Here is a 16,666-nt window from a genome sequence, read left to right as displayed (position 1 = left end):
AAGTTTGGTGATTTAAACATCAGCTGCCCTCTGCAAAACCTCGCCTGATGTCCTTTAGAGACTTGATCTGCTTTCCGTCCTCGTCAAAGTTCTCCTCACTCAGCCATGTCTCAAACGACTTCTTGACAACAGGCCAGTCTTCATCCGTAATGCTCAGCCAGGCGGTATCACGGCGTCTTCCTTTGATAATCATGTGTTTTCTAAACATGTGTCAGTATCGTATCACGGCTAATTGAGAAGAGACATACCTAAAGATGCCCTCAAAAACAAAACCTAGACGCTCCGCGGCAGCGAGACTGGGCTTGTTTAGGTGGTTTGCCTTCCACTCGACTCTCAAATACCCTAGGTCATCGAAAGCATGTTTGATAATCAGATAGAACGCCTCGGTGGCAGCTTTTGTCTGCTGAAGCGGTTTGCCAAAGATGATGTTTCCAATCTCAATTCTGCGGTGATCCGGGACGATGTTGTAATAGGAGATTTGGCCAACGGGCTCAGAGGTTGGATCATCTCGTGGGCCGGAAAGAACAGTGTAGAAGAGCGGATCTTTCAATTTGCTGAATCCGTCAACAGTCTCTTTCCACTGTTGATGGTCGGTATAGGGTCCTCCAAGCATGTATGTCCATAGATGCCCGTTTCTTTCGCCGCCTAGATGTTTCCAGCTTGCCTCGGCATGGGAAGGCTCTAGGCGTATGAGAGAAGTGTACCGGCCATCAAGAGACGTTTGTGTGGGTGTTGATGCGGCGCCGGATGGGCTTACGGGGCCGACTGGTTGCTTACTCATGATTGTGATATTTCTTATGTCTAGAGATTTCGAGGAGTTGAGGAGAATCATAAGAGTTGGGCATGTCTTAACTTATCTGTGAGTGGCCGGTGTAGAAGCCGAAGCATATCATACTTCGGCATCATTCTCCGAAAGTGAGTCAGCGCCGATTATCGCGCCTTCTAATTGCATTTGAGTCAACACACGTGATATATTAAAGTCAAATTTAATGTCATGCAACTTGATTTTTCATTTATTTGTTAATATCAGAGAGGAAAGAATGTGGATGGTGATCTTGTGCTTGGTAATCCCGAACGATAAATAAACCATATAAAGTGGCAAAGGAATTATGTCGGTCTGTAGCTCTGTTGAGAGATAATAGCCATTTCACAATTCCATTCATTCTCAATTTATCATGCCTTGCGCGAAGGATCAAGTGGAAACCGACGATTCACTAATCAGTGTCGAGGAAGATACCCTGTAGGATTGAAAAGTGCCTCGTGGGGTCTTGGCCAAGTTGATGATCTCCAATTAAAGACACTGCGCTCCATGAAACCTGTTCTAGAAACGTCACAAGACACTGCGCCTCATAAACACTGCCAAGTTGTAATGTAAAGATCATGCACGACGCCCCACGAAGATCAACTCAGCCTTGCAACGTGGAAAAGACGAGGAATGTTATATAAGACAGAGACAGGCCCTTTTGAATTGGTCTTGGGACTAATCATCATCAATTGCCTCTCAATATGAATTATCCGACAATCTCAGGAAAGAATAGCATGCTGAATGCTGACAGGGATAAGGACCTTTCAGCATTTGCTCCAGCTTCATCATCTTCGGTGTTGGATCTTCCTCCATCGTACGACACAACCACCCAGCCTCAACCAGCACCTCGACTCCAACATGATCAACAATCACAACCATCAGAAGACTTGCCCATTCTTATTATCGACGACTGCAAAATCTACTCTGCGTACGCACCAACCCGTACTCTTTATGAACTGAGCAACCCTGTATATGACGCAAATCGTACCGTCTACGGCATCGAGAAATTTCGCTATCGCACCGACGACACAGGCACCAAGTCTAAACTCAAGTATGTTGAAGATCACATATACGATATAAGTCGCGAGGTCCAACTCAGGGCACTGCCAACTATACACATCAAAGGCTTCACGAGCAGCAAGCGCACTTATAAGAGCGTCAACATCGTAGATGCCACAAAAGTAGGAGGAGGTTACAAGGTTGAAGAAGACAATGCCGACAAAGATGAGATACTTCGAACTGGGAGGCCCTTCAAAGACCTTCTTAACCAAGGACGCGGCAACACTGTTGAGTGGAAGGATGCTTCGGGACAAGTCATTGCTATCGAGACGAAGCTGCAGCGTGACGAGGACAAGAACGTCGTGGAACTACCTCGTCTTGCCATCAAAGCGACAATTAATGACAAGCTGTATGATTTGTTGGTGACGAGTTGGTGTGCGGTTGTTTGGAGAGAGGCCAAGCATGATTTGAAAGAGCCTTTTACATGGCAGAAATGTAAGTGAACTCGCTCGTGCTATATTTGTTTCTGGTCACAGCTAACATTTTTATGTAGTTAAAGATAGGGTAACGATGTTACCACGCACAGCCCCGGGTATGTACGGTATGTTTCCACGATGTTGATCAGTACAGCCTTTGAACTCCTAAGATACCAAGTAATCTCATTGAAAATTAAATTCTGTATTCCACTGTCGTGCCAATTTCTTATTTGCCAGCTGTATTTTATTTTCGTACTTTTATGTTTTGGCGCCCAATGTCTGTGACTAATTTTGGGTGTTTGTGATGAATGGGTCTTTTCGACTAACGATCGCCGTTGATGGAGATTGCTCCTTGCATACTATTGACTCGGCTTGAGCGATATTCCGTTTCTTAAATGATGGAGGAAATTTGAGTTCAAAACACTGAGGAATTTAGTGAGAATTGATCTCGCTAAATAACGCCTTTCTTACAATGACGGCCAGTCTTGGTCGAGGACAGCTTCGTTTGCTGAGACAAATGGCAACCTGATCGATTTGGATAAACTCTGATTGAGATTTACATGCTCATCATCCCCTCTTTCTTATCTCACATGGACATGGAACCGACCGGGTCATGTTTTGCCGTGTTTGCGTGTTTAAAGCGGGTGATTATCGACCAGGATGGACGAGTGGATGTATTTTTGAACCAGGGCATGAAATACGGGCAAACTAAGCTTATATGCTCTAATGCTATACTATACTCACTTAGCCACTCTACCAGTCTTTGGACAGGCACATTCTAGTCGCTGTCGAAGTTTCTTCCGTCCGTTCTAACAAAAGCCTCCCGCTGCATTGTCCACCAAAAAAGAGTCAAGACTCGACGGCTCAAGTTTGAACAACGGCCTTGATACCCAAAATGTCAGTCAAGCACAAGACTCACCTGAAAAGTGCCCCTTATTAGCGCGTCGGTGGCGTGAACTAGACGGTCGAAAAAGAAACAATTGGGCTTGGCGGGCGCCGGTTGTAATTTTAACAGGTGACAGGCTAACAGGGGTAGGTCAAGTCCCGTACCTGAACCTCCCTGTCTAGGCGAGATGAATAAAACCAAAAGGCGAACCACCCCCGAATGTTTTCTTGATACCTTTGGATTGATCCATTTGCTGTTGTTGTAGATGGAAGGACAAAGAGTCGAATATGGCTCCGACAAACCACTTCGCCTTTTTGGCGCTGTCATTCCTTCTTTCTGGTCCATTTGCAGCTGCTGGTGAGTTTATTCCCTGAATTAGTGGAGACGAAAGCCGGGCCCCTATCCACTTCAGCTCAGAGCTTCAATTGACTCTGACGCGTTTCTCTAGACTGTAATATTTCGGGCAACTACACCATTATCGATTCACCAGACGGAGAAGACGGAATCTCCTCTTGCAAAGATGTCGACGGATCATTATCACTTCTTTTCGACAAGAGCCCTACATCATGGCCTTCCGACGAGGCCACCGTCGACCTCGGAACCGTTAGCTCTCTTACTGGCAGCCTGGACATTTACCCCCACCACCATTCCAAGAAGACAACAGTTACAGCCTCGAGTTTAAAGTCCATCGACGGCGAATTCACTATCTGGAACACGGGAACCGGCAAAGATAAAACAGTTGAGGAGCTTGACTTGCTCTTCGATGCCCTGGAGCAAGTCGGCAAGGGCTATGTCATCACCAGCGCTTTCGCCAAGCTGTCCATCAAACACAAGAAGGATGTCGAGGTCGGCGCTATGATGAGAGTCACCGAAACCGAAGTAGAGGAGCTCGTGCTCAACGGAATTCATACCGTCAACGGCGATTTTATGATTGACTCCAATAGCGACATGGAGGAATTGGACGTCCCAGCTCTGACCTACGCAAACAAGGGCTTCAGCGTCAAGGGAAACAACGCTCTCACCAAGGTCTCATTCCCTAAGCTTAAGCAAGTCAAGGGAAACTTGGAGTTCAACCAGAACGGTGCTCTAACCAAACTTCGTCTCGCCGCTCTCGAAAACGCCGCCACCATGTCCATCACCGCCAACGGCAAGGAAGGTGCCTTGCTGCTCCCCTATCTCTCATCCATTGGAAACAGCACCACCTCGGCGACTTCGAATTTCAAGGGTCTCGACAAGATTGAGTTTTCATCTCTTGGAAAGGTCAAGGGTTCTTTGACTTTTTCCTCAAACTATTTCGAGGATCTGACTATTCCGCTCTTGAAAGAGATGGACGGCGGTATCACCGTTGAGGATAACCCATATCTCACGACCTTTGCTCTGCCCAGAGCTACTTATGTTGATGAGTTGACTATCGATAGCAACGATGAACTCACAAATGTCACAGCCAACGCTCTCAAGTCTGCCGGCACTATTGCGATCAAGGGATCTTTCACCAACGTTGAATTTTTCAACCTGAAAGAGGTCACTGGAGACTTCAAAGTTGTGGGTGACAAGTCCATGGACTGCAGTTGGTTTGATGCCAACGTCAAGAAGATCGTCAAGGGCAAGTATACTTGCGTTGGAGATCATGAGGAGAAGCAGAGGAAGTCGAGCACAGGAGGTATCGAGGACACTGAAGGCAACCCGAAAGACTACATGTCACCTGAAGACGAAGATGACAGTGATGGGAGCGGCAGCAGTGGGGGGAGTGGAAGTGGAAGTGGTGGTAGCTCAGGTACTGGCGACTCTGACGACAAGGCAGGCTCAGGAGGAATGTCAACTGGTGCCAAAGCTGGTCTCGGAATCGGCATTGCTATTCTCGTCGTCCTCATCATCGTCGGAGCAGTAATGTTCTGGCTCTGGCGTCGCCGTCGTGCCGTTTCACAGCCCAACAACGACATTAGCAAGCAACCGGACTTGACGGGCCTCGACCCACCCCGTCTCGGCAGCAGCGGCGGTACATCAACATTCTCCAGCATCTTTGACGGGCGGCAAAAGATGGGTGTCCACACTCGAATTGTGGCCACGAACCCTCTACCCAGCCCATCTCCCAGCCTGGGGACTTTGAATTTCGGACGCACTTCGCTTATCGAAAGCTCTGGCACCTTTACTGAGAAGAGCCTCGCTGCGTGGAAGACTATTCGCAGAGTGAGTGATTCTTCCGGTGCATCTAATCCTTTTGGAAAGGAGGGAGCTGGTCCGTTTAAGGGTTGATGAGGAAGGAGTTATAAAATGTAGCACATTCGGATTTTCAGCGTAGCGATACCTCTGTCTTTTTTTATAAACTAGAAGAAACCATTGACAGGAAACGTCCTGTATCTCATTATTTCATTTGGTAATAATTTAATACTGGAAGTTTTTGAATATCTTGTCTGCAGCATGTCTACCAGATAAAGATGTCAACCTAACCATCCATTTACACCAGATGGACAAGATAAATCATGCTTATCCGCCGGACCCTGAGAAAAAAGAAGATGAAAGAAAAGCTGAACCACTTTAAAGAGTCCACAAGAGTTGTGCTACGACCAACTTCAAGACAATGCATGTGGAGATTGATCTCCAGCTTTTTTTTTACTTGAGCTTCATATTGCCCTGTGAGGCTTCGTACTGAGACCCACCTGATGCTGATTACATACCAGACATCCCCTCATTGAAATCAAATAAGAAACAAGTGATCGACGTGCGTTCAAAACTTTTAGAAAACATCAAACTTGTCATCTTCAACTTGAATTTGCCTCGTTATACCCATACTCATCTATCAATTGTTGCAGGACAACATTCCTTTCCACATCATCACACTACTCTACTCTGACCTTATTCAAGATGACGTACCCCCGTCCTGATTTCGAGCGTAACCCACTTCGATGGGAGTCTCTCAACGGACAATGGGATTTTCTCTTTGATGATGGCGACGCTGGCCTTTCCGAGAATTGGCAGCGTTCCGGTCTCCCTGAGGAGGTCAAAGTAACTACATCCACTACTTCCCGCAAAGAAGCAGGCCAAAGCGACAGCGTCGTCCAGAAGATTATGGGTGAGGCCCATTCTCTCATCCAGAACAACGTCTTTACCTCATCCACCCAAACTTCAAACTCAAAAACCAAAATCAACGTTCCCTACGTCTTCCAGTCTCCCGCATCGGGAATCAACGACCGTGGTGTTCATGAGGTTTTATGGTATGAGCGTGCTATTTCAGACTTGAGATCCGCACAGGAAAAAGAGAAGAATCACAGACTGGTTCTGCGATTCGGAGCGGTTGACTACGAAGCTACTGTTTGGGTCAACGGAGAGTATGTCGGTGGTCATCGAGGAGGTCACGTTCCCTTTGAGATTGACATCACTGATGCCGTCAATGCGGCTAAGGATGCTACTACCCACCGTGTCACCATTCGAGTCTATGATTCAGCTTATGATCTGACCCAGCTTCGAGGCAAGCAGTACTGGGCTGCCAAGCCAGAGACAATCTTCTACACACCCTCTGGCGGTATCTGGCAGTCTGTCTGGCTTGAAGTTGTTCCCTCTGCTCGCATTGCTGATAGCTCTTCTGGCACCGTTATCAAGTCCAACGATATCCAGTCTGGTCAACTCCGCGGCATCATTGCTACCAAGGGACGACGTGTAGGCAGGGACTATAACGTCGAGATTGAGGCTAGCTTTGCTGGTGTTTCTGTGGCCAAGTCTGAGAAAAAGGCTCTTCCTCGAGAGACCAGCTCGGTCGCCGTTGAGCTCAACGTCCGTTTGTCAGAGGAGCAAAGATCCAAGCTGCCTCAGTCTGTTCTTGAGAATACACCTCTCGAGAACGATTTTGCCTGGCGCGATGGTGTTGCGCTGTGGTCTCCTGAGCATCCTCAGCTTTACGACCTCGCCATTCGCTTGTACGATGACACAGACAACATCATCGACGAGGTCAAGACCACAACCGGCATGAGAAGCATCAACTGGACAACAGGCGACGGTACCTGGCGCCTCAACGACAAGCCGTACTTCCAGGCCCTGTGTCTCGACCAGGGATACTGGCCCGAGACCTTCATGACGCCCCCTAGCTCTGAAAGCCTCAAGCTTGATATCGAGCTTGCCAAGAAAATGGGTCTCAACGGCTGCAGAAAGCACCAAAAGGTTGAAGATCCACTGTTCTACTACTGGGCTGACAAGCTTGGTTTCCTCGTCTGGGGCGAGATAGCCAATGCTTATGCCTTTAGCGCTGGGTACATTGATCGTTTTAACGCTGAGTGGACTGAAGCTGTCAAGCTGGTCATCAACCGTCCTTCTGTTGTGACGTGGACTCCCGTGAACGAAAGCTGGGCCTATCCTTCGCTTGAGGATAACGCAGAGCAGCGAAACCATATCCGTCAGCTATACTATCTCACGAAGTAAGCCAGTCCCCTACTTTCAATCCAAAACAACCACTAATCCTTGCCTAGGAACCTCGATGATACTCGAAGTATCAACGATAACTGTGGTTGGCAGCACGTCCTCACAGATCTTACCACATTCCACGACTACAGCGACGGTCCAGAGATTGAAAAGACCTGCTCCACTCTTGAAGGTATCATCGGTCCCAAGGCCGGCGGTCGCGGCGTTTTCCTGAAGCCTATCCCTGGCGTCGATGAGGGCTCAGCTCACAAGCCTGGCGCACCCGTCATGAACACCGAGTTTGGCGGTGTGAACATTGCTCCCGCTAAGAAAGAAGAGGGCGCTGACCTGGACTGGGGCTACACCACTGCCACAAACCCAGATGATCTCGTCAAGAGAATCGAGCGTCTTGTCAACGGTATTGTCCTTGGAGGACACTGCTGTGCGTTTGTTTATACTCAACTGTAAGTCATGTTTGATATTGGTTTGCTGTGTTTATACTAATGGTTTTTGCAGTGCCGATATTGAGCAGGAAGTTAATGGATTGTATACCTTTAACCGAGAGGAGAAGCTAGACCCTTCCAAGGTGAAGGCGGTTCTTGATAAGGCTATTGGGCAGTACTACAACAGAGTACGATAGATGATTTCAAGTCAGAAAACTTGGCTGATTTTGTAATGACATGATGTGAATAGCTTGAGAAGAATAGAACCAAGGCATGATTTTCAAGTTAACTGACCTCACACGTAATAAGAATTAAATCCGTCGACAGTGTGTTGAATGTTTGTTTATCATTTTATGTGGAGTTGAGATGATCATGGCTTTTTTATCATGCTTTTCAACCGACCGTTTCAACGTTGAACCGTAGAGTTGGATCATCGCAATGCTGCAACAAGACCTACATTTGAATAAAATCATGATACATCCCCTACTTTATTACTCTTTACAAACAAATCGTCCTGTCGCATTCATTTAGTTGTGTATTTCAAGATAACCAGTCAATCAGTTGAGCTCATACCAGCCACATGGAGCTTTAAACATCCAACATGGCCATGGAGAATTCATTTATCACAAACTGTCAAATCAACATATATTGAGATTATAATACCCCGAATTAGCCTAATCACACAGCCATTTCGAGGCCTGCTAAAATCATGGAAAAAATCGAATGATGTTTTTGCTTTTGGGGGACATGGTGCTAGTCCTCGCCTAAGAATGCAACCATTCCGGGTGTTGACAACAGCTGCAGAACACCAAAAAGAAGCTCAAAGTCAATCATCAGGAGTAAAAAGACTGCAACTTGACCAATTTCTCTTTTAAAGTAAAAATCAATTTATTTGACCGCCATCATTGGTCGTAAAACCACATCATGAGTTCATGACTGCGGGGATCAATAAAGCTGTCATATCACGTGACTATACATGAGACAGGCTCAGCTCATTCACCCTTAGCAGACTCGACACTCCATGATGTGGCTGGGGAGAGATCATCGCATTGTGAGCAACACCAGAAACCACCACGGCGCCAGACCCGGCATTTTGCCCGCGGTTGGGACCATTATACATCATCTATACATACTACTAGTCGCATATCTCAATTGAATGTCATAGCTATACGCGTCGACCACCGTCCTTCTCTCCCTGCCTTGTCCTGCTCTGCCTTGGGCCGCGCGATGCCTTCGTCACGGCCAAACGCGCAGTCGCCCATCATCGAGGCCGACGCTACTCTCGACAATAACATTGACACCATCCGCATCCCAGAACCCTACGGTACATATCTACAAACACGCGGCGCCCGCGCAGCTCGTCGGATCTACAAGGCCATGGGCGTCTGGCCCTGGGACATCGTCCCTGAAGCACCTCCAAAGATGTGGGCTATCAATCTGCTCGAGGACCTGGCCCTCGTTGCGGATCATGTCGCCAGGAATCCGGGCGACACGCTGCAGGATCTCCAGTCGGAGCTTCGCAAGTCTCTTGCGCGCGATCGCAAACCTTCGTACGCTGGCAAATTGATGGCGCAGGATGTTCACGCTGCCAAGAAGCGCTTCGTAAGAACCTTGCCTCAGTCACCAGATGCTCAGGATGATACTGGCGATGATGGAGGTACCATTGAGAGGCGCTCTGGGCGAAGAAGAAGAACAGCAAATTACAGTGCCCCGGATTCACCAATTGATCCATCGCGATCGCGTCGACACACGTCTTCAGAAGAGAGCGAGGAGCACATGGCGTCGTCTATCACCGTCGCCTCAGAGTTTCCCCCATCTCCTCCCGTTCCTCGCAACGTTCGCCAGTTGAAACGGCCAGCTACAACAATACCCACTCCGATAGAGAAACGCATTCGACACAGCTCACCAGAAGGGTCGCGTCTCTCCGCGGCGCAGAGTTTGATGATGTTTAGTTCTCCGATGGCTACATTCCAAATGGCTTCGTCTTTCGGCCCCAGCGCAACTGTCAGTTTAGAGCAATTGACTTTTATGAAACTTTATACTGATACTCGGCAGGCCAACGCTACCCGCTCTCTCGAGCCTAATAATCTTCAAGAAGCCTTACAACCGGCGACCAACGTCTTTATCGCAGCTATCGATGCCCACGTCCGAACGATACGTTCTTCACTCGCCATCGCGCAACAAGAGATATTCCCTCATAGAACAACACATCAAGAAGCGATGAGCAAACTGCGCGCCGCCCAAGAACTCGTGCAGGCCATACACGACGACATTGCCGAATCACAAACGAAACTGCGACTGCTCATAGAGGAGACGGCCGCCGAAGACGCCCTGGCGCCGCAGCTACACGCCCTCCAGGAGAATAATATGACCCTACCACCTGAGATAGCCCAGGCAATACGCAGCTACGAAACGCGCCGAGCTGCCAAGGGCGAGGAGATCAAAAGCCAAGAGACGGCCATCAGCTTGAAACGCGACGAACTGAAGCGAGCCACAGCCGACCTCGACGTGGCGGAGAAGAACTCGGGCGGCCTCGAGTCTGACATACGAGACTTGCAAGCCGCCGTGACACGTGGGACAGAAGCAGCCCGGTTCGCCAACATGTTTAGTGTAATGGTGCGGCTGGGCCCAGAAGGACTGGCAAATATTGAGCAGATATACCCCGAGATTGGCTCGCTGCTGGAACAGCTCCTCGTGTCCAAGAATAACCCGTCGTCACAACAAGATAATCACCATGGACATCATCATAATAATAGCGTGGCGACGGATGGCGACGAGACTAATGGCATGTGAGGATTGTTTTTTCTACTTTTTTGAGGTTAAGTCACGAGTACAGCGATACATTTTTCAGTGTTTTCTTTACCATAGTCGCGAAGATAGAGTTTCGCGTTTAAGTCAATCAATTGGACTTGGAAGAGTCAATTCATATTCAATTCTCCCTACTTTCCCATCAATATCTACTTTTGACTCATGGCATTTGACTGTTCAACAATCATCCAGGCTACGAACATCAGGCCTGTCGCGACAATGTCTCTCAACAAAAACAGCTTGGTACTGTGGTCTAGTTGGTTATGACATCTCGTTAACACCGAGAAGGTCCCCGGTTCGAGCCCGGGCAGAACCTCACTTTTTGGGTTTGTTCATCCACTCATCTTAAAGTCATCCTTCTTATCGCTCCTTTTTGATCTTTTATTTCTTCGCGGTCATGTTCTATTCTTTTCGTCGCTTGTAATTAAAGAGTTCTACATCAGTCGAGCAGTGTTGGATGTTTAGGGTGGCTACTGCGAATTGATGATATTGATTGAGTTTAATCGTCCCATCCGCACCTGTGCCGGAAACAGTATTCATTAAACCGTCATGCTAATTTACAGTTATGGTAAGATTATATACGTATTAAAGGGCGTGCTGGTAAATCCGTATGGTCGTTGACTCAAGGTTGTAGTGGTCCAATCAAGGAACACGGTCGCACAGCATAGAGTCGCCAATCAATGTGTAAAATAGCAAGATTCGTAGAACAATAAACGACTCATTTATACATATACAAAACTACCTAGAGTACAGGCTTTTCGGTATTATCTGCCAAACTAATTAGAATCCTTTTCTACTTTATCGCTTGTATCCTTGTGTACAGGCTCACTACCTTCTTGACCCTTGAGGACCTCCACACCTGGCACAAAGCCATCTTCGTCATGCACGGGGGGTCCGGTAAAGTTCTTGCGAGCATAAGCAAGATACCAAATGATAGCAATGGCAGCGAATCCAGCAAAGACGACAGAGGCGTAGTTCATGGTTACTGCATCCACAGGTAGAGAAACAGGCATGCAGAAGATGACAATAGAGAACACGATCCACACAACGCAAATACCATTGATAAGAGGTCCAAACTTGCCCAGAGGGAAGGGAGAGTGCTTGACAATCTTGCGACCTCGGAGAAGGTTGACGCCGACGGGAACGCCGTAGGAGGAGGCGAGACAGATGGTGGCGACACCAGTGAAGGAGTTGAAGGCGGCGGTGGAGCCGAAGTAGATGCAGCCAAGAATACAATCAACGATGGTGGAAAGGATGAGAGCATTGACGGGCATGTCAAGACGCGTGTTGACCTTGCTCCAAAGCTTGTAACCGGGGATAGCTCCGTCTCTGGCGAAAGCGTAGGTGCAGCGCGACGCGGCGGTGAGAGCACCAATGCCTGCAAACATAAGGATACCGAGGATCAGGAAGAGGAGACCAAAGCCACCGGCAGCGGAACCGGTGACGACCTTGAACAAGGTACCAATGGGTTGAGAGTTGGCGACTCCCAGAAGCATCTTGACGTCGGGAAGAACGAAGAGAATGGGGATGAGGTAGATGATTCCGGTGACACCAGCGGCAGCGACGGAGAGGACGATGGCCTTGGGGACTTCGCGTTCGGGGTTCTGGACTTCTTCACACATGGAAGCGACCATGCCATATCCAGTGAGAACATATGCGCCTGTAGTTAATTAATTAATTGAGTGCTATGCAAGAGTGAGACTTGGCATACGTACCTTGCAGTAGTCCGACAAAAAAGGACCATGCAGCAGGCCAGCCACTTGCCGAGGCATCGTAGTGCGTAAAGACAAACTCAGCGGATCGTCGCTCGGGAGCCATGACGAGTATGGTAACGATAATGATGATGACACTGGCGCCAGTCCAGTAAATGCAGACTTTGTTGATAAGATCCAGGTAACGAGAGCCGAAAGCATTGACGAGAGCGCAAACAAGCATAACAGCCCAGAAGCACAAGACAGTCTGCCACGCGTTGGCGACAAAGTCCTCGTTGAAGATGGTGATGGCGCTAAGAATGAGCTGCGCGCCCGAGAAATTGATCGACAGGGTAACGGTCCAGTTACCCACCAGAGTGAGCCAGCCATCGACGAAGCTCACGATGGGCGCGTATCGAGGCGTGCTGAGCATTGCGCTCCAGTAGTAGACACCTCCAGCGGTAGGGAAGACGGCGCAGATTTCTGCGAGAGAGGCGGCGATGCAGAGCGAGATGAGAGAAACGAGGACCCAGCCCCAAAGGACGGTGACGGCCTGGCCGTTGGTCAGGGTGATGTACATTGTTGTCGAGAGACCAAAGGGGACGGCCATGATGGCAAAGGAGAGGCCCAGAACACTGAGCATGCTGAGGTTTCGAGGGAGTTCGGCCTTGTAGCCCAGACGGGCGAGGGCCTGATCAGCGTCGCCGCTGCGAGAGGATGACTCCATTGTTGAGGGAGCAATTAATGTATGTATTCAATGAGTACTTGTACAGCCAAGAGAAGAAGTATGAGTGTGTTGATCAAACAAAATTAATGGGTAGAGTAAAAGAATTAAGATGGAATTAATTGAATGTCAAGGGAAGAGAAAGAGGGAGAGATTGGGGTATTAATTATCATTCAAAATAATAAATAGAGAATCAAGATGGAAAGATGGCCCGTCCGTTTGGGCTTCACGAAAGGAAAGAACAAGGGCTAGGACTGACAGGGCATGACTAGCAGGCAAGTTAGTACCTAATGGTCGCTAGTAGAAGGGGGGCTGATTGCTGATGAACTCTCCACGATTTGAGCCCGTCTTGTTATCCGTATCACCATCCTGAAATAGTCTAGTCTGTCTGGGGTACGATCATCTAGCGGCTTGACATTTGGTCATTGTTGCTGTTGATCAGCACAAAACAACACAAGAGACAAGAACGCGGCTACGATTGATCGACAGCGCGGCTAATTGTTTCTAGAGGTTATATCACTCATTATATATATGTATGGTGGTAGTCAGTAGATAAAGAGTTCGGCAGATGTAGGAACGTAGATAGGTGATACTCTACGGTGCTATACATACTGCCGATATCCCGGGCTATCAGATAACAAGCTGAATGACACTCCACCCGATAAGTATGGAGTCATTTCCCCAGATTGAACGAGGATTAATGAGCTGGAGCTGATACTATCATGGTCTAAGCTTGGTAGATAAAATGATACCAGTACGTAAATGTAAGTGGCATTGATAAGTGACCCCACCTCGAGATAACCGCGCACCGAAGCCGCTCCATCGCGTCAACTGACTTTACTGGCTCTCTCCGCATTTCCCACGTTTCACTCTTAGATTCCGGGCAGCTTCCTTGTTTCTCTAATGTGGAGAGACCCTGTAACTTGTGCTAACGGTATCCGTAGCATCATACCTAGGTATCATGGGTGAACGGATGTCCCAGAGAGAGACTGACTGGTCTTCTATGGCTTGAGGGGCAACACTGCAATTACGCACAATTTAAACATTGTGTCTTGTGATTGGGTACCAAAGAATAACTCACTACCTACGCATGATCAACACCCTTGATATTATTTAACCGCGCTCAGTCTGGGGAAACGGAATGTAGACCACATGACACTGCATTGGATGACAACTAACTACAGAGAGATACCTAGCACACTAAATCTCCCACTCTATGGCAAGATGATACCACCCTTTCTTATGTTATGTACCTATGTAGCTTGATCTACGTCTGACATGGAACGCACCTTTGCTTTGGCGGCATCTTTACACATACATCAAGGCTGATTACTCTAGTAGGAGACTCAAAGAAGACTTCATATAGATAGCTTGATGGTGGGTGGCCTCTGTACAGCTTGGACTGATGTACACTTAGATATGGCATAGAGTGACTTATATAGGTGCGAAACCCCCCTTGTACGTGCCTAGTATATTGAGTTCGTTAATGGGTAGCAGATTTTTCGAATAAGCAGTATTAAGAAAAGACTGTCTAGCCAGTCACAGGAGAAAGAAAAGTAACATTTGACCGCCCAGAAACTACAAGAAGGCATCAACATCGGTCACACCGATCATGCATCTTCATGATGGCAGTCTCAGCACACTCCTTATCAGCAAGACAACGTGCCAATGCCCATTCCGAAGCCGTCGAACAAGTCGAACTCTCATCAACTCCCTCCCACGATCCAAGAAGAATCTTATTGTGCATCATAGATGCCGTCAATCCCCACAATCCTCCATTGATCCGCTGCTCATTTGAGCTATCCTCGACAGGTCCTCGATCATCAAACAGTCTCCTCGATCGCTTCTCGTCTTCCTCTCTGTCTCGTAATGTGAATTCTGCTGCGGGGGCAAATCCAACCTGAGATAAAGTCGTGGCATTTCCGCATCTATCTTTGACGATTTTTCCCACGTGCTCGTTCAAGTCTTGTTCTTGTGAGACTTTCCATGAGTTGTCTTCGTGATGACCTTGGCAGTCTGTACCATGCTTGCAGAGCAGCCCGATGTTCGTCTTGGTTCGATGGAATACGAAGAATGTACGGAGCGGTACGTTCCAGATATACATGTTCTTGGAAGGGCATGTCTTGCTCTCCTGATTGCACTCAGAACAGCCCGACGTGTCTGGAAACGGGGCATATGCCTTGATAATATCGACTTTCGACAGATAAGGATGTCGAAATGGTGGATCGAGGTATCCAATGATGGCATCTCGTATTTCTGGAGGCATTCCAGCATAAGACAGCCCCCTTTCTGCGAGAATGCGCTTCTTTACAGCCGTGAATGGCTGCCCTACTCGTCTCGCATCCACGATAAACTGACGCGAACGTGGGAAAAAACCCAAACCGGCAGAATAATTTCTCTGTTCGCGCACGATACAGCAGTCAATCATTTCGCGGATTGGGCCGTCTGTGCCAACTGTTTTGTAAACCCATTCATCAGCCTCCACCTCATCATCATCGGGGATGTGAACTTGGGACCGGCTTCGTTCGTAGTGGTCGCCGGGGACGCTTCCTGAGAAGGGCGCCCAGAAGTCTTGATCATCGTCCTCGTCCACCTCATTCTTCTTTGCAAAGACGAAACGTCTTCCGCCAATGCCATCCAGAGATGCGAGGTCAACCGGAGAGAGTGCCTGAGCAATACGGTAGTGGATCTGTACGTCTTCCTCGTCTCTATCCTCAGGTCTCCAATATCCGATTTTGTACTCGCCGAAAACCCAGTCGAACCCCTCGCTACTGTCACTCTCGGTCCAAATATTTCCAAGAGCTTTTAGCAAAGCGTCATCCATGGCTATATCCATCTGGTCCAAGGGAAAGCCGGGCTTTGAAGCAAAAGCTCTGGAAACTTTCATATCGAGGGCGTGCTGAGCTCGTAAACCCATGGCAAGGTAAAGCAACATGCGTGCGGTGAGGAAATCTCCAAAGGGTAGTTGAGTGAGGGCTTGTATAGGCTGCAGCAAGCTTTTCCACGCATCGATGACTTTCAATCTGGGTGTCCGTGGATTACCGCGGTGTTGGCTCATTTGGATAATAGCCTCGTAAATCTTCAGGAGGCATTGTTTGATGGTGGTGTTGAATTCCTCTTGGGACTGTGTTTGGGATTGAGGGGTCATCTGATTGATCTCAGCCGTCAAGGCAGAGTTCTCATCCAAAACGCCCCGGAGAAAGGCTTTGTGTTTTTCCATCGTTGTAGTTGATGGAGTGTCTTGGCTTATTGTGTTAATAATGGGCTTATGATGGGATCAACACGAACGTCGCGCTTTTTGAACTGGTGCCTGGAGGAAGGAGGAAGGAGGAATGAGGCTATACCTAACTGGGCTGACATTTTATTGGCGAAACAACAGGTTGAAAAATAGTAATTCCGACATCTGTGTTACTGTTACCATAAACCTACTCAAGTAACGTCATCA

At 48.1% G+C, this 16,666-nt stretch overlaps 7 protein-coding genes across 7 annotated transcripts; 4 read left to right on the top strand and 3 right to left on the bottom strand.

Moving 5' to 3' along the window:
• Window positions 1-19: 19 nt before the first annotated feature.
• FSST1_005315 (acyl-CoA N-acyltransferase) lies at window positions 20-781 on the bottom strand (the record flags this gene model as incomplete). Its single annotated transcript, XM_083231578.1, has 2 exons — window positions 20-200; window positions 249-781. The coding sequence occupies 2 exons, from the start codon at window positions 779-781 to the stop codon at window positions 20-22; spliced, it is 714 nt and encodes a 237-aa protein (XP_083088745.1).
• Window positions 782-1,506: 725 nt separating this feature from the next.
• Window positions 1,507-2,425, top strand: FSST1_005314 (uncharacterized protein; the record flags this gene model as incomplete). Its single annotated transcript, XM_083231577.1, has 2 exons — window positions 1,507-2,299; window positions 2,358-2,425. The coding sequence occupies 2 exons, from the start codon at window positions 1,507-1,509 to the stop codon at window positions 2,423-2,425; spliced, it is 861 nt and encodes a 286-aa protein (XP_083088744.1).
• Window positions 2,426-3,453: 1,028 nt separating this feature from the next.
• Window positions 3,454-5,419, top strand: FSST1_005313 (uncharacterized protein; the record flags this gene model as incomplete). The annotated part of the gene is made up of 2 exons (XM_083231576.1): window positions 3,454-3,523; window positions 3,615-5,419. 2 exons carry the CDS (start codon window positions 3,454-3,456, stop codon window positions 5,417-5,419), a joined length of 1,875 nt encoding a protein of 624 aa, XP_083088743.1.
• A 609-nt stretch (window positions 5,420-6,028) lies between these two features.
• Window positions 6,029-8,195, top strand: FSST1_005312 (glycoside hydrolase superfamily; the record flags this gene model as incomplete). The annotated part of the gene is made up of 3 exons (XM_083231575.1): window positions 6,029-7,572; window positions 7,624-8,019; window positions 8,072-8,195. 3 exons carry the CDS (start codon window positions 6,029-6,031, stop codon window positions 8,193-8,195), a joined length of 2,064 nt encoding a protein of 687 aa, XP_083088742.1.
• A 1,030-nt stretch (window positions 8,196-9,225) lies between these two features.
• Window positions 9,226-10,791, top strand: FSST1_005311 (uncharacterized protein; the record flags this gene model as incomplete). The annotated part of the gene is made up of 1 exon (XM_083231574.1): window positions 9,226-10,791. One exon carries the CDS (start codon window positions 9,226-9,228, stop codon window positions 10,789-10,791), a length of 1,566 nt encoding a protein of 521 aa, XP_083088741.1.
• Window positions 10,792-11,582: 791 nt separating this feature from the next.
• FSST1_005310 (amino acid/polyamine transporter I) lies at window positions 11,583-13,224 on the bottom strand (the record flags this gene model as incomplete). Its single annotated transcript, XM_083231571.1, has 2 exons — window positions 11,583-12,466; window positions 12,522-13,224. The coding sequence occupies 2 exons, from the start codon at window positions 13,222-13,224 to the stop codon at window positions 11,583-11,585; spliced, it is 1,587 nt and encodes a 528-aa protein (XP_083088740.1).
• Window positions 13,225-14,812: 1,588 nt separating this feature from the next.
• On the bottom strand, window positions 14,813-16,441 carry FSST1_005309 (uncharacterized protein; the record flags this gene model as incomplete). The annotated part of the gene is made up of 1 exon (XM_083231570.1): window positions 14,813-16,441. One exon carries the CDS (start codon window positions 16,439-16,441, stop codon window positions 14,813-14,815), a length of 1,629 nt encoding a protein of 542 aa, XP_083088739.1.
• Between the last annotated feature and the right edge of the window lie 225 nt (window positions 16,442-16,666).

This window comes from Fusarium sambucinum, chromosome I (assembly GCF_050947815.1).
Source record: "Fusarium sambucinum isolate potato_lamoka chromosome I, whole genome shotgun sequence".
Classification (NCBI taxonomy): domain Eukaryota; kingdom Fungi; phylum Ascomycota; class Sordariomycetes; order Hypocreales; family Nectriaceae; genus Fusarium; species Fusarium sambucinum.
This window is presented reverse-complemented; position numbering and strand designations above follow the sequence as displayed.